The 24,364-nt window shown below is 45.8% G+C and overlaps 2 protein-coding genes across 2 annotated transcripts in view; one reads left to right on the forward strand and one right to left on the reverse strand.

Annotated features, from left to right (window-relative positions):
* The window catches only part of Tbxas1 (thromboxane A synthase 1), a 165,139-nt gene extending 149,911 nt beyond the window's left edge, over positions 1-15,228 (forward strand). The window contains exons 10-13 of the mRNA XM_021191345.1: positions 2,183-2,274; positions 11,604-11,741; positions 14,321-14,483; positions 14,935-15,228. Of these exons, the coding sequence (XP_021047004.1) occupies positions 2,183-2,274; positions 11,604-11,741; positions 14,321-14,483; positions 14,935-15,009 (468 nt within the window). The 3' untranslated portion in view covers positions 15,010-15,228. The remainder of the gene's footprint in view (positions 1-2,182; positions 2,275-11,603; positions 11,742-14,320; positions 14,484-14,934) is intronic.
* Positions 15,229-17,791: 2,563 nt separating this feature from the next.
* Positions 17,792-24,364, reverse strand: part of Parp12 (poly(ADP-ribose) polymerase family member 12) — a 44,006-nt gene continuing 37,433 nt past the window's right edge. Inside the window, exons 9-12 of the mRNA XM_021191299.2 lie at positions 21,790-21,865; positions 20,681-20,811; positions 19,670-19,821; positions 17,792-18,380 (exon numbers count right to left, since the gene is read on the reverse strand). Coding sequence (XP_021046958.1) covers positions 18,055-18,380; positions 19,670-19,821; positions 20,681-20,811; positions 21,790-21,865 — 685 coding nt within the window. The 3' untranslated portion in view covers positions 17,792-18,054. The remainder of the gene's footprint in view (positions 18,381-19,669; positions 19,822-20,680; positions 20,812-21,789; positions 21,866-24,364) is intronic.

A 24,364-nucleotide genomic window follows, 5' to 3' on the forward strand; every position in this document is an offset into this window, starting at 1 on the left:
CTCTCTCTCTCTCTCTCTCTCTCTCTCTCTCTCTCTCTCTCTCTCTCTCTCTCACACACACACACACACACACACACACACACACACACACACGGGACCTAGGATGGAGATGGAAATGTGACGCCAAATAAGAACCCCGAGTGGAGGTGGGCAAGCGTTGGGAAAGCCAGGCGATGGCTGACATTTTATACTACAAAGTGCAAGTATCTCCCTCACCTTCCAAACTCATGAGCATTCACAGACAGGGGGTTCAACTACCTACATGTGCTGCAACCTGGCATGATGATCCATCACTCCCGGCTGCGTTGTAGTGAGCATGATGGCTGAACCATCATAGATCACCTCAAGTATTTCTTATAGGCTTCAAGACTCCAGGTGTCCTGGCGCTGCCTCCTCTCCTGCCACTAGCGCTTCTGCATTTTATAGCAGTTTCCCAGGTAACACTGTAGCTGCCTCAGGATGCTCATCAGGGACTAGCAGTGCCCCACCTGGCAGGTGGAATGGCCTTGTGGTCTCCTGGCTGTGAGTCTCTTTCCTGCAAGTAGAGTAAAACCTCCTGGGGTGGGTCTGTGGAGACTGACAGATGGAGGATGGGCTTGGTCTGTGGGCTGCCTCTTGCTGCTCTGCAGAGGAGGGGGGCGCAGAAGAAAGCCCTCCCCCACAACTGAAAGGAGCGAGGCTGTCACCCAGTGTGTTCGTTACTTTTCTCCCTTGCTATGGCAAAACTCCTGACACAAGCGACATTTAGAAGAAAGGATTGCTCTCACGGTCTCAGTGAGTTTGGTCCACCGCAGCGGTGATGGCACAGTGGAGTGACAGGAGCTTCAGTGGCATTTGTTCTTAAGACCAGGAAATAGACCAGGACCTAGGTTTTAACAACCAAGGCCTGCCTCTAGTTACCTACTCCCAGAAGCTAGGCTTCACCTCTTAAAGGACCCTGACTGCTCTAATTAATGCTCTCTCCCATCTGGAGAAACAAGCATTCAAAACACGAGCCTGTGAGAACATTTCAGAACTGAACAGTAACACCTGTCTCACACACACACACACACACACACACACACACACACACACACACACAGTACTCTGCCCCACACCCGGGGTACCCACACCCTGGTGACTACACACACTAATCTGTCCTCCCCTTGAGGATCACCAGATGTTAGGAACCATGACAACTGCACCCCCAAAATTTAAGCAGTCTTTTCCAACTTCTAATCTGATGTGCGAGAAACAGAATATTACTATTTTGCAATTTTTTTCATTGTGACTTGTATTCTTCCTCTTGGGCTTTGCCTTTTTCATACCCTTTGACAGCTTTTTGTCTGAGCTGTCTCTTCTTGCTGGTATATAATAGCTTTGGAGGGTTGTGTCAACTGTTCATCCTTGCTAACTGTTGCAAGCTTTTATTCTCTGCTGCGTCTCTGTATGTCTCTTAGCTTTACTGCTGTACCAATTACCATCCAGGTGACAGCCTCTCAGAGACGCAGGGGCGGGGTGGGGGGGAGCTGCCACCTTGCTTTGCTGGGTGGATTAAACAAGAGCACAGGCTTGCCATGCTTAGCCATGCCATCAGCTCCCAATAAATGGGACTGGAACTGTAGTCTTAGAGTCTGCCTTTGTTGCTTTTCCTAATGCTGTGATCAAAATACTGACAAGGCCTAAGGGGAAATGGTTTATTTTAGGTTTCAGTTCCAAGTTACAGCCCATGGTGGTGGAGAAGTCACAGAGAGCAATGAAAGCAAGAATGTCAGTGCTCAACTTGCTTCCCCCCGCTCCACAGGCCAGAATCCCAGCCCAGGGAATCCCACCCACAGTGGGCGGTTCTCCCCCCTCAATTAACCCTATCAAGGTAACATACTGCAAGCCCATCTCCCAGCTGACTTTCCCTTTGGTCGAGTTGACAACACAAATCCTCACACCAGACCTCTCCAAGGTACAGCCAAAGACCCTCAAGTCCAAGGCTGCACTTGTTTGTCTTCAGTAATGTAAAACACCAAGAAATAAAACACACAGAGCATGCTAGGGGCTACCACGAAGCCATCTGGATGGAATCTCCTCCTCGTCTTGTGGGACTTTCACAGAAATGTTTGTTGAAGCTGGAATCGGAGCTCATGAAAAAAGACCAAGAGCTGTGAGATTCCTTCTAACACAACCTCCTTTTGTCTGCTTCCTGCCTCAGCCAGCCCCTGAGTACCACAACCTGCAGGAAGGTCTGCCCTATCTGGACATGGTGATTTCAGAGACCCTGAGGATGTACCCACCAGCTTTCAGGTATGTCTGTGGCCCCTTGAGCATCATCATTTGGGGCCTTCACTGACCACCCGGTATCACATATTCCAAAAGGGCCCAGTTGGTTAGGTTCCTGAGTTTCTTTGTATCCCCTGGGGCACCAGACACAAGGCCTGAGAAGTCTGGCCCATTCTTCTATAGGTTAACTGCCTTTACCAAACATCACTAGCCTTTGCATGGCTTTTCTTCTCAGCCCAACCCTGTCTCTTTGGCCTCCTAGCCTTTGATGGAATATGCCTTCATCTCTGACCATTGATCCATCCACCTTTCACTCATTCATCACCTGTACATTCTGTGTAGGCTAAAATATTAGCCTATTCACAAAATAGGCCAAAACTCCTGCTCCTGGAGGGGCATTTAGCAGAGGACCACCTAGGGCTAGAATGGTCCTTCCCTGGTGTCTAAGAGCTCCTTGCTGGAGCTCTTACATAAGAGTTCTTTCAAAAGATTTCATAGCAAGTCTTTCTTTTTTTCAAAGACTTATTTAGTGTGTATGTGTGCTCTCATGGGTGTGTGTGTATATGTGTGTGTGTGTCTGTCTGTCTGTGCTCCCATGGGCTTATGTGCACCACTAGCAAGGACTTCTTTTTAAAAAAAGTTTATCTTTCTGTGCATGTGTACCTGTGTGGGTTTATGTGCACCACTTGCTTGCAGGTGCCAGCAGAGGCTGAAGGGCATCAGAACCCCTGGAACTGGAGTTTCAGGAAGTTGTGAGCCACCTGACATTGATGCTGGGAAAGGAACCTGGAGAACAATAAGTGCTCTTAAACGACTGAGCCTTTTCTCCAGCGCCACAGTGAGGGCTTGCCTGGCACGCCAGCACTCTGAGCTGTAACTGTCCTACATATTACATTCTCGGGCACAATCCAGCACTCATAACAGGTCACTGATCATCACACTAACCTGCAAGTCAGTTCAGTAACCAGGTCCACTTCTTGCAAACTCTCCCAAACCAAGTACCCCAGGGGGAAGGTATCTTAACCAGGGCCCCTTGAAGGTAGTGAGATCATGAGCAGACTTCATTGAAACAGCACGAACCACTGAATCATATCTTACAAACTTCACTCAGCACTTCTTCAAATACCACACAGACCATATGGAGATAGCTTTTGTCATTTTTGAGAGAAACTTGTGATTTGAGGGTAGCTCACGGGGATGTTTCAAACCAGAAAAAATGACAGGTGTATGTACAGATATAATCCAAAATGCATAGGCCTGCAAATATACGAAGCTGCTGCCGCGCAGTTGAGGGTCTCGATACACATCAGCTCAGTAATTCAAAGGCTTCCTTCTTGCTCTTCTGATACTGGCATGAAGACCCCAGTCTATGGCCCTCCTGTGGCTTTCTGAGGAGCCACAAGTAACCTGGTGTCCAATCCTTCCTTCTTCTTCACGATTTATATCCCAGCTTTCCTCCCATGGGATTTGCAGGCAGCTGGTATGCACTGCAAAATGCAAATTCAAAATGAAATTCGAAACAAATCGTTCACTAGTAAAAAGAGAGCAAGGTTGCTTCGAGGACCGTCTCCAAGTCCTGGGAATGACTGACAGCGGGGGTCAGGTCTTGCCAGAGTTGCCGAGATTCCTGGCTGAGCTCAACAGCTGTCTCTCCACAGCAAGAGGAAAAATTATATAAACTGGTCAAAACCACATCATTTCAGGCTGGGTGTGGTGGTGCACACCTTTAACCCCAGCATTCAGAAGCAGAGACAAGCAAGCCTCTGTGAGCTCCAGGTCAGTTCGACAACATAATTAGAACCTAACTCAAATTTAAAAAAAGAAACCCAAAAATTGTTTTCCCAGGTCTAAACCCAATCAAGAATTCATCTCATGACCAGACATGGCAGTACACCCCTATAATCCTAGATAACACTTGAGCAGCTGAGCCAGAAGGATCGTGATTTACAGGCTAGCTTGAACTGCGTACAAAGATCCTATCTTTAAAAATAAATAAATAAATAAATAAAATCCCCACCCCACCCCCCAAGGTCTCATCTAGGTGACACATTAAGGAATGAAAGGACCAGGCTCTAAAGTAAAACCCACAGGGACAGACACTTCAGCATGTGGACACCGCCCCAAAGCCTCCTGATTGTAACTTAACTGAATATTTCTGTCCATATCTAGCTTTCAAATGAATGAGACTATATTTATTTAGCTTTTGTGTAATTACTGTGTAAATTACCCCAGTCTAATTTTCTAATAGCTAGACTGGCTACTTCCCCAACTGTGCTCCCCAAATACTTGCTGTTTGAGTCTTCTAGCAGTCTGTCCTGGGGGTGGGGGACATTCTATTGGGGCACGTGTTCCTGCTCCATCTCATCTAACAGAGACTTCTTGTTCCCTCTGTCCTCCCCCTCCTCTTTTCTCCTCCTGGTTCCTACCTGCGCCTCCCAGCCAGGTAACTCAAAGGCTGCCTCCTTCTACCCTCCCCAGTTGTCTTAGTCAGGGTTTCTAATCCTGCATAAATATCATGACCAAGAAGCAAGTTGAACAGGAAAGGGTTTATTCAGTTTACACTTCCAAACTGCTGTTGATCACCAAAGGAAGTCAGGACTGGAACTCAAGCAGGTCAGGAAGCAAGATCTGATGCAGAGGCCATGGAGGGATGTTCTTTACTGGCTTGCTTTCCCCTGGCTTGCTCAGCCTGCTCTCTTATAGAACCCCAAATCTACCAGCCCAGGGATGGTCCCACCCACAATCACTAATTGAGAAAATCCCCACAGCTGGATCTCATGGAGGCATTTCCTCATCTGAAGCTCCTTTCTCTGTGATAACTCTAGCTTGTAGTCAAGTTGACACACAAACCCAGCCAGTACAGCAGTAATTGGCTGTTGCCAGTTTTATTTAACCAACTGTTTTAAATTGGGTAGCAAGGTTTACAAAGGCTGCATTTGGCAACTTGCTCATCTTGGGGCAGCCAGATCTTAGGTCCAGAATTTAGCATGTGAATACAGCATTTGAATGGCAGCACCAGACCAACCCCTGACACACAATAAATAGCCAATGGGTGCAGGAATGGTTCTGGGAACCAGATGCCAAGATCTCCCTTGTTGATGGGAGAGGAAGTAGGGAACCTGAATGAATGATGAAGCTTCCTTCATCCAATGGTACCCAGTGCCTGGGCTGCTCCACAGAGCTAGTCTAGTGTAGGACAGCCTGAGCCCTGGCCTGGCCTGCTGTATGAACCTAGCTCGGATCCAATCTGCCTGAGCTTTTCTCTTCCAATGGAAGTGGGGCCTAGATATCTGTTCTGCTTCCACACAGCATGGGGGACTCAGAGGTGACAGAGGAGGAAGCACCTCTAAGCAGCTGCAGGATGAACTCTCAGGGCAGAAGCACCAGGTACTGGACATTGCAGCCACCACTAGCTTGGGTACACATAGTTCCATGACCTTCTCTAAATTCCTTAGAGGAAATATAATTATCAGACAAAGTGCAATGACGTATTGGTTTTGCTCATGAAAGGAATTACCTCAACAGGCTTACCACAACAGGCATCACAGATATGACCACTGTCAGTTGTTCCTAAGCCTTATGCAGCAGAGCTCAGCACAATTTCATGAGTCGGACAGGAGACCCAGCATCACCTAGGAGGGCAGGCCCTATTCCCCAGCTTGCTGTTCCTAGTGGATTTTAGGAAGGGCAGAAAGGTGGAGCGACCATGGCATGGTCATGTGTCTTCTGGAACTGAAGTTGGGAATTTCATATTCCATGTACTAGTTGAGTTTGAAGTCCTGGGTTTTGGGGTCAGCTCCAAGCCTCATTCTGAAGGTGTCAGAGGCTTTGAAACTAGATGGGGTCTCTAGCCTGGCTTCTTACTATTTCTGAGACATCCAAAACAGAAAGATTAAACAGAGAAACCCATAGTTACTCATAATTCCTTTCATGAGAAAAACCAGTACGTCACTGCACTTTGCCTGATGATTATATTTCCTCTTAGGGGCTTAGGGATGCTTAAGCCTATCACTTGACATAAGCAGCAGCAGCAGACTATCTTTAACATATGTGTGTATGTGTGGGCAAGCACTGTGTGTGCGCACATGCACAGATGTAGAAGTGACCAATCACAGCTGTCATCCCCAGGAAGGCCACCCATCACCTCTGAGACAAGGTCTCTTTGGCCTGAAGTTCATCAATTAGGTAAGATTGCTGGCTGGTGATCCCCAGTGACGCTATCTCTGTGTCCCCAGCGGTGGGATTACACACCTACCACGCACCCTGCATCTACCTCAGGTGTGTGTGCTGGCAAGGCATGCAGTTACCAACCGAGCCACTGCCCCAAACACGGGATTATTTAATTATTTTATTTTATTTTATTTTTTTGGTTTTTTGAGACAGGGTCTCTGTATAGCCCTGGCTGTCCTGGAACTCACTCTGTAGACCAGGCTGGCCTCGAACTCAGAAATCTGCCTGCCTCTGCCTCCCGAATACTGGGATTAAAGGCGTGCGCCACCACACCTGGCTATTTAAATTTTTGTAGTAACTGCAAAATAATATACTTCCACTTAAAAACAAAAACAAACCGTAAACAATGTGGAAGGAGCTAAAGAAAATGGACTTCCAAGAAACAGAAAAGGAGGAGAGAAAGACAGACAAGAGGGGTAAGAGGAAAGGGTAGGATAAGAGGGAAAGGTAGAAAAGGGGGAAAGAAGATGGAGGAAGGAGGGGGGGAGAGAAGGGGAAGTGAGGGGGAGAGAGAGAAGAGAGGAACAAGAGGGAAAAAAGAGGGTAGGGACAAGATAGGTCCTTCTATGATAGGCCCAACCTGCATCCTCCAATTTGGCCCACTGCCTAGTTTCCAATGCTACTAAATTATGAATTCTATCAGTGGATCAATTCCCTGATAAGTTCAGAGCCCCCATGATCCAATGACTTGCCCTAAGACCTGCCTGTGAACAGTGCACTGGGACCATTGCTTTAAACACATGAGCCTTAGAGGGGACACTTCATATTCAGACCATATATGGCACATATTCTTCTAGAAATGTTATGTCCATATGCAAACACATATAGTCTACTTCTGAAAAAAATACAACATGCTTAGACAAAACAAACAAATGGTCTGGATGTCTTCTACCAGATGGGGAAGATGCCCAGAGTCTAGGACAGTGGTTCTCAAACTGTGAGTAATGACCACTTTGGGGTTAAATGACCCTTTCACAGGGGTCACCTAAGACCATCAGAAAACACAGATACTTATGATTCCTAACAGTAATTAGAGTTATGAAGTAGGAATTACAATAATTTTATGGTAGGGGTCACAACATGAGGACTGTATTAGAGGGTCACAGCATTAGAAGGTTGAGAACCACTGCTCTAGGGTAATAGTTGACCAACAGTGAGTGTCTTAGTTAGGGTTCTATTGCTGTGAAGAGACACCACGACCAAGGCAACTCTTACAAAAGGACAACTTTTAATTGGGGCTGGCTTACAACTTCAGAGGTTCAGTCCATTATCATCATGGCAGCCTGCAGGCAGACACGGTACTGGATAAGGAGCTGAGAGCTCTACATCTTGATCCGAAAGCAGCCAGAAGGAGACTGTTTTCTGGAAGCAGCAAGGAGGGTAGTCTCTTCTGACTGGGCAGAGCTTGAGCACTAGAAGACCTCAAAGCCCGCCTATACACAATGGCACACTTCCTCCCACAAGGCCACACCTCCTAATAGTGCCACTTCCCATGGGCCAGGCATATTCAAACCACCACAGTGGGTATACTTATACTACAGAACTGCTCTCTTGAAAATGGTTCAAATGATAGTTTGTAATATGTGTCTACTCACAACAAAGTAGTAAGTAAACAAACCTTACCAAGACCAGTTCTAGCATTAGAACACTCCATCGTTATCATAACAGATAATAGGACAAACACCCTATTCCAGTCATCCTTACATACAATTTTAGGTATTTAGAGCACAGAAGGTTTTCCACTAATTCCAGGTCCTTGCTAGGGAAGTACAGAGGTGAGAAGGTATAGGAGCTGGGAACAGGCAGGTGTGAGGAGTGCATCTCCTGATACCTGGCCATGTAAGGGAACCAGGTCTTTTCTATACAGGGAAGGTGTCCGAGACTGACCTTTGGCTCAGGCTCTGGTTCTCCTGATTTCTCATCTCCTTGTCTTCCCCGCCCCCTGTTTTTGGTTGGTTTGTTTGAGAATCTGAGGGTTTGGTTTTTGTTTTTGTTTTTTTTTTTTTAAGATTTATTTATTTTATGTATGTGTGTGCACTGTCGTTATCTTCAGACACACCAAAAGAGGGCATCAGATCCAGTTACAGATGGTCATGAGCCATCATGTAGTTGCTAAGAAATGAACTCAGGACCTCTGGAAGAGCTGTCAGTGCTCTTAACCACTGAGCCATCTCTCCAGGCCCTATTTCCTTCTCTTAATCACAGCTTCATTAATGATCAGTGGTCCAGGAGGGACAAAACGGAAAAAAAAAAAACTGCCAATGTCCATGGGGTGGGATGCCCAAAACCTTTGAGGATCTTGATGAGGATCATCCATGGGAGGGAGGAGACAGAAGCCAGACAGCAGGGATGGCCCACCAGATGCGAGGGAGAAAAAGGGGAAACTGAGGGTAACTGAGAGAGGCTTGACTGTGAATGACAGCATGAGAAAGTGGAGAATCTCCTGCACCCCCCCAGATACCTGCCCTTGAAAAGTACCCCTGTACCCTAATGCAAGGTACACAGGGCCACCAGCCTCACTTCACCTGCAAATGAGAAATGTATGAAGTGAGGAGGGCGAGGAAGGGTTTTCAATTACTGAGACAGGAAGGTGAAGTCTGGAAGAATCCCATAGGGTACCACAGCCCCAGCTTCAGTCGTAAAGAGAGAAGGTAGAGGGGTGCTGCTAAAGAGAAGTCAGTACTGTAACTCCACCTTTGTCCAAAACAAGGCTTTATCCCATCCTTTAAAATGATCTATAAACTCTAAGCAGGACTCACAGAGGCTGTTCTGGAGATTAAAAAGCTAACGACTACGTGTTTGCACCCTAAAGTAAGCAAAGAGCATCTGCAGCTCTCTACTTCTAGTTCAATTTCCAGAAACTTATTTCTAGTCCCAAAGCAGAACAGCATACCGAAGAGAAGCTCAGGTTGGGGAAGTCAGGTAAGGACGTCACAGGATTTGGAGTCTAGGCTCCGGTGAGGGCGTGGCTGGAGGAGGCTGGAATTCAGTGACTCCAGATACACAAAGGGCTTGAAAGGATTCAGTAGTTGAAAAGTGTCAAGTTTTGTCTGCTACTGAAAGCAAGCAGTGGTTTTGCTCCTGAGTACTATTTGGCAGGATGCATCCAGAGTCCTACCTTTGGCAAGAACTCGTAGGAAGAGACAAGAAGTTGTATTTGACCCGGGTGATTTCCATGCTCAAGTCCAAGGGTGGAATCCTAAGTGTCTTAGTTAGGGTTTTACTGCTGTGAACAGACACCATGACCAATGCAAATCTATATAGGACAACATTTAATTGGGGCTGGTTTACAGGTTCAGCGGTTTAGTCCAGTATCATCCAGGCAGGAACATGGCAGCATCTAGGCAGGCATGGTACAGAAGGAGTTGAGAGTTCTACGAAGGCTGCTAACAGAATACTGACTTCCAGGCAGCTAGGAAGAGGGTCTTAAAGCCCACACCCACAGTGACACACCTACTCAAAACAAGGCCACACTTACCCCAACAGGGCCACTGCTTCTAATAGTGCCACCCCTGGGCTGAGCATACACAAACCATAACACTAAGGCTATAGAACTGTAGAGCCAGCTGTTATGTTAGATGCCTGGCCCATGGCAATAAGGCAAAACTCAAGAGAACTATGTTGGGTTTGCAAGTTTTAAGGAATGAAGTTCATGCACTCTTAGGTAATGGTTGTTGTGAGAAGCTGTGGTAAGACAAGACACAGAACTCCAGGAACCAAGAACCGTCATCACAGACAGGCCATGAGGAGAGCCAGTAAAGGCAGCTCAGAAGACCCAGCTCTTGTCCCACACAGCGGCTCCACATTCCTTGCAGCCTGAGCGGGCAAACATCTCATGCTGTGAAAGCAGCTTCCACTCCTTCACTGCTCATGGTCTTAGTCACAGGTTCCTGTCCCAAGCTTGTTCTCCCCGAGCATCCCAAAAGCCCCCCCCCCCCGATTCCTGGCTTCTCAAAAGGCCTCTCAATTCCTGGCCTCTCAAAAGGCCCCCGGATTCCTGGCCTCTCATCTGCTTTCTCTCAGTCATAGCTTTAGTCCATGAGATGTAGTTGTATTAGTCATAGTTCTCTAAAGGAACAGAACTGATAGAACAAAAATGCGTGTGTGTGTGTGTGTGTGTGTGTGTGTGTGTGTGTGTGTGTGTGTCTGTGTGTGTCTGTGTGTCTGTGTGTGTGTGAGAGATTTACTAGAGTGGTCTACAGCTGTGGTCTTAGTCTAAGATGGCTGTCTCCTGAGAGAAAGACCAAGAATCTGGGAGCTGTTCAGTCCATGAGACTGGATGTTTCAGCCACCCCAATCTGGGGCTGGGGTCCTAGAGAAGGCCTAGAAAGCTTAAGGTTTTTAGTCTGCATAGGAATCCTGAAGAAGCAGGCTCTAACACCAGTGAAGGAATGGTTCATCAGCAGGGTAGATGAGCTTGCCAGTGAGAATGAGGACAAGCAGGCAAAAGAAAAACTTCCCTCTTCCACGTCCTTTTATGTCAGCTGTGACCAGAAGGTATGGCCCAGATTTAGGGTGGGTCTCCCATCTCATCAGACCAAGAAAAGTCCCTCACAAGTGTGCCCTGCTGCTTCGGTTTTAGTTAATTCCAGATGTCAAGCTGACAACCGAGATTAGCCACTCACGGCTGATCTGCCATTAGTTGATTGCATATAGGGCTAAGTGAAGATACAGGTTGCACGTCCACGAGATGGGCCAACCACGATTTTCATGATCTTATCATGAGAACCAACCACAGAGTTGTGGGCAGAGAACAGAAGCCAGACAACAGGGCTATACTACCAAATGAAAGGCGATGAAGCAAAAGGGAGGGTGGTGGTGATTAGAGGAGGCTTAACTGTGAGTGGGAATGAGAGAGGCAGTAGATTACCTGAATGCAGCCCCTGGAAGGCACCTCTGCAGCTCCATGGAGGGATCCACGGTGCTCCGCCCATGGGACTGGAGGCTCCTTGGGAGTAGGGAGTTTATGAGACAAAAATTTGTTTTCTGAATGGTTCACCTTGGGCAGAGGGCTGTGTCCCATGTCTCTGACAGCACTCCATACCCCATCTTGGGTCCCATAATACTCTGAGGACCCTACCAGCTTGCACACTGGAAAGGTTTCCTGCCTCTGTCTCCCACAGGTTCACAAGGGAGGCAGCACAGGACTGTGAGGTGCTGGGACAGCGCATCCCTGCAGGTACAGTGCTGGAGATAGCTGTGGGTGCCCTACACCATGACCCAGAGCACTGGCCGAATCCTGAGACCTTTGACCCTGAAAGGTAAGTGAATTCCATCTAGAGCAGGGGACCATGAGGGATGTGAGCATATGGAATAGAAATGTTGCTATAAAGCCGGGCGGTGGTTGGTGCACGCCTTTAATCCCAGCACTTGGGAGGCAGAGGCAGGCGGATTTCTGAGTTTGAGGCCAGCCTGGTCTACAAAATGAGTTCCAGGACAGCCAGGGCTACACAGAGAAACCCTGTCTTGAAAAACCAAAAAAAAAAAAAGGAAATGTTGCTAAAGAGACATGGGCATAGCCATCCTCAAGAAAGATCACACCAATTCAGATAGACGAATGATGAGGCATCAACTTCAAAGGAAAAACGGAATCCAGGGATCTAGCATGACAGCAGTAATGTCCACAAGGATCAGTATCTTTGGTTTTTCTAAGCCAGAGCACAGGAGGCAGAGTGGTGGTTGCTGTTTTAGGTTTTTAAGGTTTCATTTCTCATTATATGTGTGTGTGTATCCAAGCATGTGCATGTGAGTGTAGGTACCTATGGAAGCCGGAAGAACGTCAGGTCTCATGGAGCTGCAGCACAGGCAGGTGCGCTGCCCAACATAAGTACTGGAAACCAAACTCCAGTCCTCCACAAGAGTGGTACACAACCTTAATTACTGAAGCATCTCTCCACCTAGAGATATAAATATAAGTATAAATATAAATTTGTCGCATAAGGAAGCAACAAAACATCACCTCCATTCAGTGGACTCACACCAGCACAGCTACCCATGAGATCCAAAAGACCTGATCCTCCCCCTTTCACGGACATGGATCTAGCCCATTGCCAACTTCATCTCCAGGCCCTGTGGTATAATACCCGGGCAGCCCCCACACCCTCCTCCTTGTCAGAATCAGTCACTTTTCCTTCTGCTGTGACCCACTAGGGGATGTAGGTAAGGTGCCGCTGTAGTTTTTCCCTTTCCCGACTCCATCTGAACCCAGCTCACCTCTACAACCTGCTCAGGGTCTGAGACTCAGATAACTAGCCTCCCGCATCTCAGTGCGTCTGGCGAACATGGTGAAGATTCATAGACAGAAACAGCATCTGTGGAGCTCAAAGCATCACAAGAAAGCCTAGAAGTGGTAAGACACTAGCTGCCTATCACAGATTGTTAGCTGTCACTTAGCTCCACAGAATTAGGGATGAGAGCTCATGGCAAGCCTAGCCATTCTACCTTTAGTCCAAATCTTGAGGCTCCCAGGTATAAAAGTATTTTTTATTCCCTGGATGTAATTGATGTCTTAGAGGCTTGCTTCTGAATAAGCTCACCCTTTCTACTTCTTTCTGAACTCTAACTGGCTAGTTCAACTCAGCTGTTCTGGCTCAAAACTCCTCTCCAAGCTGACTGATTTAAACAGGCTTCTCTTAGCTTCTAAGTGAATAGATCTGCTTGTCCTCAAACTAACTCTGGCACTTTGTTCTAATCTGGCTCCTTATTCTCTGGCTTCATTTGCCTTTGACCTGCAGTGGACTGCATGAACTCATGAACAAACTCAACTCTATTGCACTGCAGTGACTCCCAACTGACTTGACTCCACTGTACTGAACTGAACATACTGAACAAAACTGACTAAACACTCAAATGGACTGATCTAAACTGACTTCCAACTCCCTTCTCTCCCCCGGCACTGCTCTTAAATAGCTTCCCTTTCCTATCTGTTCTCATGAGAGTTGGGTGTATCCCATCTTGGACTCATTCTGTCAAATCTTTCTCTGATTCATCACTTATTCTGCCCCTCAACCAGAGGTCACTTTCAAACATGGCTGCTTCCTTCTACAAATTAACCTTACCTTCATTGTTTAGGATTAAAAATGTGTAACTAAGGGCATGTCCTTTGCAGCCAGAGCAGCCATGTTGCTGGATTAAAATTCCTCTACACCCAGGGCCTCAAGATTCCCACATCCTGACCAGCAAATCCAGGGTGGTGGGGAGGCAGCTATCAGTCTTCAATGAGATGACATGTTGGACCCCTGGGAAGGCTTCAAGGATGTGGCCAAAGTGCCTAAAAACTTTGCTGTGAGGAAATGAGAGGAGCTGTGTGGTCCAATGTAAGGGGGAGGCAAGGCATGATAGGGTCAGGATATGCTGGTCAAGCCTTAGAATTCTGGATTATGTCCTGGCTTCACACACCCTTGCATACTAACTTCCTAGGTGAGGCGAGAAGGTACACTTGCCTGATTGTCTGAATGGAACAGTGCTTCTAAGACTGGGCAGAACACTGCTGAGACGTCAGTGATCGGAAGCTACCAGTTACCTAGAGCCTGAAGGATACAGGATCTTGTTGGCCCTGACAAGGGAAGGGATCTCACATGAAGAGGTCACTCAGCCAGAAATGGGACTTCAGATCCATGGTTCTCAACCTGTCTCAACCCCCTTTGGGGTCACATATTAGATATTTACATTACAATTCATAACAGTAGCAAAATTACAGTTACAAAATAGCTATGTAATAATTTTATGATCACCACAACATGAGGAACTGTATTAAAGAGTCACAGCATTAAGGTTGAGAGCCACTGCTTTAGATGAAGCAGATATTTCAGGCCAACTATAACCTTCACCTGATCCTTAGGTTCACAGCAGAGGCCCGGCTTCAGCACAGGCCGTTCACATACCTGCCCTTTGGAGCTGGTCCCAGGAGCTGCCTTGGAGTGCGGCTGGGCCTGCTGGTGGTCAAGCTGACACTACTCCAGATCCTACACAAGTTCCGCTTTGAAGCCAGCCCTGAGACTCAGGTAAGGGTCTGATATTCCAGGGTGGGGCCAACCCTGCTTCTCTGCCCCACAGTGCATCAGCTTCTGCTAGGGCCAGTCTAGTCCCTCTCCTCTCAGGGATGCCTATCTCTTGATGAAAACAGCAGCCTCCATCTCATCCTCCGTGAGAAGGGAGATGAACAAATGCTTTGTGCTCAGATAAGTGCTGGCCAATAACCCCACATTGTGTTTTCTTATTAGCACCACCCTCAGTTAAACGGCATATGTCCTAATGGCCACCAATAGCTTTAGAGTATTCAGCTTTTCCTATAGAAGCCAAGGGACCTTTCCTCTGGCTCCTTCCATTCGCAAAGGGCTTGTCTCCCAGCCCACAGCTAAATTTCCATTAAGACATGCTTCAGGTTAGGTTCTAAGAAAGTTTCCTAGCAGATATGATTAACTTTGTCAAATGTTTTAATTTGTTCTATTTTAGGTTCCACTTCAGCTAGAATCCAAATCTGCCCTAGGCCCCAAAAATGGAGTCTACATCAAGATTGTGTCTCGCTGATACAGAAGGCATGTGGGAAAGAGGGAGCACTTTGTAATGGTAACATCTGCACATCGCTGCAGGAGGGCACCCAGGATTCAGATGAAAGCCTCGTGTGGAGATGGAGAGTTTATAGGAATATATATCTTAGGATGATCAAAAGGGCACATGGCATGTGAGCATACATTATTTGTCATAGTTCCTAAATGTTTAATAAATATTTACCATGCTTCATTTTGACATTACACAGTGGTTTTCTTGGGACTGAGATTTAACAAGGGAAAGGTCATTTTGATTAAACTGAGAGTCCTGGCCTCAGGACAGAGGTATTTACAGTGCAGGGGACATAGGAACACAATGACAGTACTGGTACAGGCTTTTTTAGCTTCTCATGATTTTTGGGTTTCAAAAAAATAATGTATATAGACTCTCGGCCTCCAAAGTAGCTCCAAAGCCTCATTATACTTTGGTTTCTTAAATAAGAACAGAGAAATTTATTGGAAGCTTCCACAGATAGAATAACACAGGTTAAAGGACACTGTTGACTCTTTTGATAGTTGGCCCTGCAGTTCAGAGTCACTGGAGAAAACCAACCATTCCTGGAAACCTCCAGACCTCCCTTATTTCCCTGACAGTTCTCCCAATTCCTGACTACTGTAGAGCCATTCAGGAGGCCTATCTAAGTGTGCAGGTCCCTGCTGAAGGAACAGTCCAAAGCCTGTGCAGGATGGGTGGGCATTTGATGAAATGTGTTAAAATAATATCTGGTGCCAAGGTGTACAGGATCAAGGGAAAGAACACGTACATGCAACTGATTAGGAGGCTTGGTGAGAACCCAGTTGGGATCTACTAGAAGGTTTCATGCACATCCTGTTTCCTGCCCCAGGTTTACTGAAGTTATAAAGAACAGAGGAGGATGTAAGTGCAAGAGAGGAAACTGAGGATTCAAACTGCCATCAAGGGACAGGAGTCCAGTGATTCTGATGCAGTCCTATCCCTATTCACAGCAGACAAGGGAAGGCAAATAGGCCTGGGATCTATAAATGCAGAAACAGCCTTTTCTCCCCAACTCCACACAACCAGGCAACAGTTCAGTGGCTCTAAGACCCTCCCTAGCATTGTCAGTCCAAACAATGGTCTCCAACACACACAGGAACAAATGCCTCCCCCCCCCCCGCCACTATCATTGCAAGACCAAGAGCTCAAACAAAACATAATAAACTTTCAGAACCATCCAGGATGTAATGGAGACACACTGGAAACCCATGAAAATCACATGGTCTACAGCTACAATGTGGCTGACCCTAAAGAGGGGGTGGGGGATGACTTATGTTTCATTTAACTCATCTCTCTCTGGGCTGATTAATAACACTGCCCTGTGTAAGGTTTAAGGTCACTTCAACGATGGTAACTCCAGTTAAACTGCCTTGGATTTAATCTTCAAGGGACATACTAGTGATACAACTCTTTAAGACGGAGCTAGCCTCCGTGGCATCTTGGAATGCATTCAGACATAGCAAAATGTGGAAAACACATTGTTCTATAAGGAAACTACATTTTGTGGGCCCAAGCCTATGAGTTAGAGGTAAGAAGAAATAATATAAATATGCATGTGAACATGTGACCATACTGTTAGAGCTTAGAAGGAGAGGTAACAAGTGAGGGCCCAGACTTTCAGTCCTACTGAGCCAGTGATATTAGCTCTGTTATTTCTTGCTGTGGTCTGAACCCACGTTAAATCTGCACTCACGGATGATTGTTTGGGGATATGGGTTCTTTAGAAGGTGATTGGGTCCAAAACAGGAATCCTTCATCAGTGAGATTAACACCCTTATTTAATAAAGGGTCTCCTTTGCCACCAAGGTTACTTTGATAAGATAGCCAGCTATAAAGAATGATCATGACCAGACCCTGAATCTACGGGCACCTTGATTTTGAACTTCCTAGCCTCCAAAACCTTGAACAATAAATGCCTAGTGTCCATTAAAGCCACTCCGTTTATAATATTTTGCTATATCAGCCTACAGGACCAAGATAATCCCAACACATAGCAAAGGGCCTGGTGCCTATCTGGTACTCTTTATAAACAGACAACAAAAAATGAACTCCAGTCTTCATCTACTTCAGATTGTCTTTTATTTCCATACTCTCACATGACATTTGAAGCACAGGTATACAATCTCATTGTGACATAAAACCCACACCTGGAAATGTCCAGTGTGCTTAACGGATTTGGGTAGAGGCACTTATGGGTCAAGCCCAGGACTTAAGGAGACACTAATGTATGTTTCCTGCCAGGGAGAGTTATGCTTCACTTACATCAAGAACTGCCTGGGTCAGTGCCAAAGCAGGGGTCAAAGTGACAGTGATGCCAAGGCCTTCCCTGTAGTCCCCTTCCACAAAGGCCACTATGCTACTCTGACAAAAGCAAACTGGACCACAAGACCCTCCAAACCAGAAATGTTATAGAGACATAAACTCTTCACAGTTAAAACAAATCCATAAAACAGTATGTATAAATTCTGTGCTTGGTCTTAATAAACATCAAAGTCAGCAAAGAGTTAAAAATACAATACTAACATTATTATAAGTCAAACTTAGGCTCACAATCAATACTGGTAAGATCATAAGCAAACCTAAAAGGACCTAAAACCTAAAACTGTTATCAGACAAGGATTAAGATTGTGGCTTCAAGTTGGGCCTGGTCATAGAGGCTTTGAGTCCCAGCTGCTCAGGAGACTGAGGCAGAGCAAAACCCTGCCTCATAATAAAAACATTTTAAAAGGGCTGAGGTGTAGCTCAGTGGTAGAGTGCTTTTCTAGCAAGCACAAGGCCCTGTGTTCCATCCCCAGCACTAGGGGAGAAAAAAATGTAATTTCACTGAGAAGCCAATGTTATACAAGAGTTCATTAAAAGTTTTGTTTAAAAAAAAAAAAAAAAGAAAGAAAGAAAGAAAGAAAGAAAGAAAGAAAGAAAGAAAGAAAGAAAGAAAGAAAGAAAGACTTTCCAAATAGCTCAACCAGACAGACAGATGTGGCAGAAAAGCCTAATGCATCCTGGCCATACTTACTGTCGACTGGTAAACAAGTTGCTTAGGGCAACAAAGATGGAGGGGCTAGCTGGGGGCTTAGAGGAGGTAGAGTATTGGATGAGGTACTCGGGGTAGACCTGGTGCTTTTCAAAAACTACAAAGATGGTTGGGTCGGACATGCTGTTCACGCAGCTGTCATAGAAGGCATTGCTCTGGCCTTCCTTGGCCGGAGGGCGGACGAAGGAAGTGCTGCCCCTGACGAAGTCTCCAACCAGCACCCGGGCCAGGAACATCGTGTGGGAATGTGTGTCGGATTTACTGTAGTGGTGTGAATAGGCGGCATCTCTTGCAAAGTAGCTCCCTGAAACGATACAGACAAGCTGCATAGGGCACTGGAAGAGCACATCCTGGCAATGAGTAATGCCAGCAGCCTCTGCCCTTTCACCACCACATTCCCTTTTCCACTCCACTTCTCTGCCTTTTTCCTCACTCGAGGAAGCATCGACACCTCTCTATTCAGCAGGTCATCGGAAGAAGTCACCTAATTCATTCTATTCTCAGCTCTAATTCCAGAGAAAATCTGGAGTCTGCTGATAATTAGTTCTGAACTTCAGTTTCCCATCTATAGAATGGAGCTTAGTTGGGTGATATGGAAAATGAGTAACATTCCTCTTACTGAACCATTCTATAGATACCAGTAGCTCAACATATAGAACAACGATTCTTCAAATGGGAACCTGAACTAGAAGCTGCTCCCTCTGCATGGGATTCCCAAATCTATCACCAGATCCCACAAACATCACATCAGACCAAAACTAATGAACAGGCCGTCCATGGAGTTAGAGTAAGACAAACAGATTCTTTTTGTTGTTGTTAGTGGTAGGTTTTTGGTTTTTTGTTTTTGTTTGAGACTGAGATCTCTCTATATAGTCCTTGCTTTCCTGGAACTCATTATATAGACCAGGACAGCCTTATACTCACAGAGATCCATCTGCCTCTGAATCCTAAGTGTTGGGATTAAAGGTGTGTGCCACCATGCCTGGCCAGCAAACAGATCCTTGAATTTTCTAAATTTGATTATCACTATGTGGCTACAGGAGAAACCTTCTTCTTCTTAGGGAGTGCTGGGGGGTACCACAGATGCCAGCTACTTGGAAAGGCCAATACGTATACAATGTATACAAGAACCACACAGACATATGTGTTTAAGTATATAAACACACAGCCTGCAACTTTCCTGTTTCAAATTACTACCAAATACTGTTTCAAAATAACCGAGAGAAAAGGACACTAGAACTCAAGCACTAGATGAGAGGACAGTCTCGGGACATAGTTTCTGTTCTAAGGACTTCAGGAAGGCACAGCCTAAGGTGCTCAGCAAGGTTGAAAAGGTGTTGTTCTCCTTTTCCAACCCTCACTACCTCTCAGAGCATCCATTCTACAGGAAACAAGTCCCAGTGAGGTAGAACTGCCCTGCCATAAGTTGACTGAGCTCTTGGTCACACATAGCAGAGCAATAGCCAAAGTACAGTCAGCTCAGGGTGGAGCCATTTCTCACTGGCAGCATGGACTGGCTGGCTCCAACTGTAGCCTCTGGAAGGCTGTTTTCAAATAATTTCCCAACTACCATTGGAAGCACTCCTGCCTTACCTTTGCCATAGGACGTGCCATGCAGACCACAGACTCGCCAGTCAAAGTTCTGCTGGCAGATGGCATCCACGAAGTTGGTGCTAGTACCATGAAACAGCTGCCTCTCGTCTACTTCCTTCCCCCCATTCTGCTTCTGCATCTGACCTTTCTGCCTAGAATGGTAGAAAAATACATGTTCAGGGAAGAAGATGCTGACCTCCAAAGAACAGTCTCCTGAACCTGTTTTCTAAAGCAGCATTATGTGACTAAAGAGGACTGGGGCTGCCCTGGCCAACTCCTGGAGGCTCAAGCCACAGAGCACAGGTTGACCAGACCAAAAAGCGAAAGCAAAGCTTCCCTCCATAGCAAAAGGCTCCAAAGGCAGACAGCTCTTAGCAGCAGGCATGGGCCCTTCCACCCAGCTCCTGAATGGAGCTGAACCTGGGAAGCTGGGAAGTAAAGTTGTAAGGCTGCAGGTCTAGCCTGGGAGGGGCATAAGCCCTCAGAGCCCATCCTCCCTTTTCTACTATGACTGTCTGCATCACTGTAGAATGCTATCATCCAGGCCCATGTGAGAAGTCAGCAGGCTCCAGGTCACCATTGAGAGTCATAATGAACTTCTACCCTCTGTGGAGAAATGCTGGGTGACCATGATCATGCTGGTCCTCATATGATAGACAGACAGACAGACAATGCCCCTGATCTCTGGCTATAGCTTTACATTCTTGAGGCTGATGGTATGAGTGAACTGTCTTGCTCTGGTCCCACTGATCTTCAAAAAGTCAAGAGTGGACTAGAGTAGAGTCTGGCTTTGCTAGTCAGGGTGAGAACAGGACCTGTGCTAGGGAACCTTTAGTCCCTTTGTAAGGGACCACTTTATCATACAGCATTAGGATAAGAAAGTAAGATAACAGAGACAGTTCAAGGCACACAGCAGCACTGGGTGAGTATGGTGCTGCCTCTGACTGTCCTGAAGAGGCAGAGCATGTTAGTCAATAAGCAGCTAGCAGGACAAGAAAGAGTCACACATACCACTGGTAGACTTCCCACAGGCCCATGTTCTGGATCCGCTCGATCTTCTGAACAAAGTAGAAAGGTAGTGTACGGTTGAAGAGGTTCAACACCTTCTGATACTCTTCTGAGGAAGAACTCAGAGTGATCTTCTACAACGGGAAAATATCTTTCATATGTCATTGTCAAATGATTCAAATACATGAGCTGCTCCTATGACCACTAGGAACATCTATAAATTCAGGATAAAGCCAAAAAATGATGGCTTGCTCCCTCTGCCCTGGGATGTAGTCTCTCCAGATATAGACTGTTTACAAGGTATAGTAATTTCCCTCTTGTTCACTGTAAAAATGCCCATAAGTCAGGCAGGTGGTATCTAAGCCACCATCCTAAGTGTCTCTAGGATGTCAGTCCCTGTTCCTCTTTTATATCCCATACAGGTCAAAGACAAAAACATAAGAGCACATGGCCTGTGAGAACTAGAATCAACAAAGGTGTGTGAGCTCCTCCAGCCCTTCACTTGCTGCCTCTTGTTACAATTTGTGTGTGCTTTGAGCTCTGTGAGAAAAGGCCTCTCAGGATAGGCTGCATAATGGAAGAGTCTGCCTGCAGTGTTTAGCATGTTCCCAGCACTGGAAATCAGCCAACATGCCTCACACTGATGGAGCAGTAGGGGACATTCGTCAGGTCAGTGTCCTGCTGCACAGCACTGCTCCCAGAAAGCAGATCTCAGAAGAGCTACTGAACTGCCCTCCTGCCCACTGCTGTCTAATGCCTTCCCCTCTAAATGTCCTGCATCACATTCAAATATTCCCATTTCTCCATTTCTTACTGGAACAGACTAGTTGATATTAGAACCCCTGCTTAGAAGGCCCTTCCTTCTGCTCCTCCTGGCAAAGGTCACAGCTCATCTTTTTCTCATCTCAACCACCTCCTTTCTCTGGGCACTACAGTCAACCCATACAAAGCCACCCAGCCTAACATCCCCGAGATCTACAAAAACAAAGCAGAAAGCCCACATGTATCTCTCCCCTCTGGTGTCATGAGACACAGCTGCATAAAGCTTTCTTTTCACACTCATCATCTCTACAGAACCCTCTCTGTCCAGCTCCAGGGTGTGAATTCCATACCTTAAATCCCAGGTCAGGCAGGGCTGCAGGGTCCCAGTAGTCTGGGATGCTCTTTGGGCCGTGGAACTTAGTAGTGCTAAAAGGTAAACAAAACTTAGACTCTTAATCTTTTAGCCACATGGAAGTCTATCACAGGTGAGCTCTACTTACCAGGGTCACCAGCCCTAAGTCTCAGTGCAGTGCATTTAAAAGCTAGACGACAAGGAAGCACACAGCACATGTTTCCAACAAAAGAGCACTTCCATCTTGCCTACCAGGCAAACCAAAAAGCTTTCAGTCCTGGGAGATGTACTTCTCACCTGCGTACCACCAACCACACAGAAGGAACAAAGCACTTGATTAAAGCAGTGTACACAGGCCCAGCTTTTATCCAACTCTTGAAATTCAAAAGACACCAAATGCTTTTTTGAAACCTTAATGACATACACTTGATATACAAAAAATATTTTCAAAGCTGTAAAATTGGTCTCCAAACCCACTTGGTAACATTAATTTAAGTTAAGCTGATAAGAGGCTTCTTGTGGCCTGTTATTTGTCCTCCTTAAATATGCATACATATACACACACTACTGTGCTAAATTAAAGGATGTCATATAACAGAGGCACTACAATACCTTCTAAAAATATAAACAAATAAAAGCCACACTTAAAAACCATATGACTCTGAAGGCTTAGGAACATTACTGTCAAAACTACAATCCAATTCATTTCCCTCTCATTGAAACCTCCACGGTCCTTCCTATAGCAGATCTCCGTTCTGTTTCTGCTGGCATGGCATATGTCCAGGACATCCCAGAGAATGTCACAGTTTAGAAATAACTAAGCAAGGATCCATCGGAATAACCAGCCTCAAGGTTCTTTTTCACCGATTTCACCTATTAAGATGGCGAACTTTTCAAGCGGATTATAAATCAGCAATTATTCTTCCTATGCTTACAGAAAACACTTGGCACAAAAGAGGCAGTCTAATGACATTTGATAAGCCTTGCTCCTTGATGTTTAAAATATTGCTTATGAACAGTTAATCTTGGTCTTCCTATTGTTTGTTCTTTGCAAATACTAAGGCCACATCCAAAAGCTTGGGAAATCTTCAGGTTAATGGAAAATAACTCATAACTGAGCACTCAATATTGGTCTCTTCTTTAATTATATAAATGACATTAAAATAAAAATAATTAAATTTAAAAAAAATAAAGAAAACACTTGGAACACACATGTAGGAAAACCATAAAAAGACCTACAAGAACCAAGCAGAATTGCGAGAAAAGCAGAGTGGATCCTTGACAACAGAAACTCAGTGGACAGGCTAACTCACAGACTCACCCATCTGTCAGGGTGAAGTGAGCTGGGAGATGTGTGGAATCAAAGAATCCAGAAATTAGCTCAAAGAGCATGGAGATGGGCAATGTGGGAGAAAGGCCTAGTGGGATCCAGTCAAGAACCTAAGGAAGCTCAAGACAAAGCAGACCTGAGGAGACACATTCAACCACAGCTTTAAGAAGCCCACAGAATCTCAATAAATATAGAAGAGTAAATATAAACACAAGCCTACACACAGCAGAGTGAGGTTCAGAACTCCAAGACCAAGACCTTTAAAATGAGCCAGAGGGAGAAAAAAGTGTGGTAACATCAAAAAGTGCTAGTTAGACCAACAGTCAATTTCTCCAAAGCTACAGTGGAAAGCAGAAGACCATGGGGTGGCAGCTCAGGTGCTCTAAGAGTCTGTACCCAGTGAAAAAGTGTCTCTCAAACACAAAATAGACACTCAGACAAACTAGAAATAGTCATATCTCTTCCCCTAAGGAATTTGAATAGACAAACCAAGGTTAAAATGTGAGTAATCTAATGAGACCTTCACAGAATAAAACAAGTGTCTCTTAAAGTTAAAACAAACAAACAAAAATCAAGAGGAAAGTTTGAAGGTCTTTACAGTTGGAAAGCAAAAACATTCATTTATTTGTGCCTGAGTTTCTTTTGTTGTTGTTGTTGTTGTTGTTTGAGACAGGGTTTCTCTGTATAGCCCTGGCTGTCCTGGAACTCACTTTGTAGACCAGGCTGGTCTCGAACTCAGAAATCTGCCTGCCTCAGCCTCCCAAGTGCTGGGATTAAAGGCATGTGCCACCATGCCCGGCTTGAACACAGAGTTTCTTACACTATCTTTAACATACTGAACAACTTCCAAACTAGTAGAGAGAAAAATGAAATACTTTTAAAAATCAAGAAAATTAATTTTATTATACTTAATTATGTATATGAATGTGTGCACACATGTATGTGCATGCACAAGAACATGTACCACATGTACCACATGTACCATAGTATGCATGTGGAGGCCACAGGAAAATCTGTAGTTGTGTCTCTTCTACCACTACATGGGTCCAAGGAATTGAACTTGGATGTGTCAAGCTTGGTAGAAAATGCCGAGTCCCCAGGCTGATCCGGCACCTGGCATCTTTCCCCGCCCGAGGAGGGGTGTTCGCCTGGGAGTAGTCCCCCGGCATCCAGCGCCTTTCCCCACCCGAGGAGGGGTGTGCGCCCGAGAGCAGTACTAAGGCTTGGTCCGGCATTCGGGGCC

Source organism: Mus pahari, chromosome 2 (genome assembly GCF_900095145.1).
Source record: "Mus pahari chromosome 2, PAHARI_EIJ_v1.1, whole genome shotgun sequence".
Classification (NCBI taxonomy): Eukaryota; Metazoa; Chordata; class Mammalia; order Rodentia; family Muridae; genus Mus; species Mus pahari.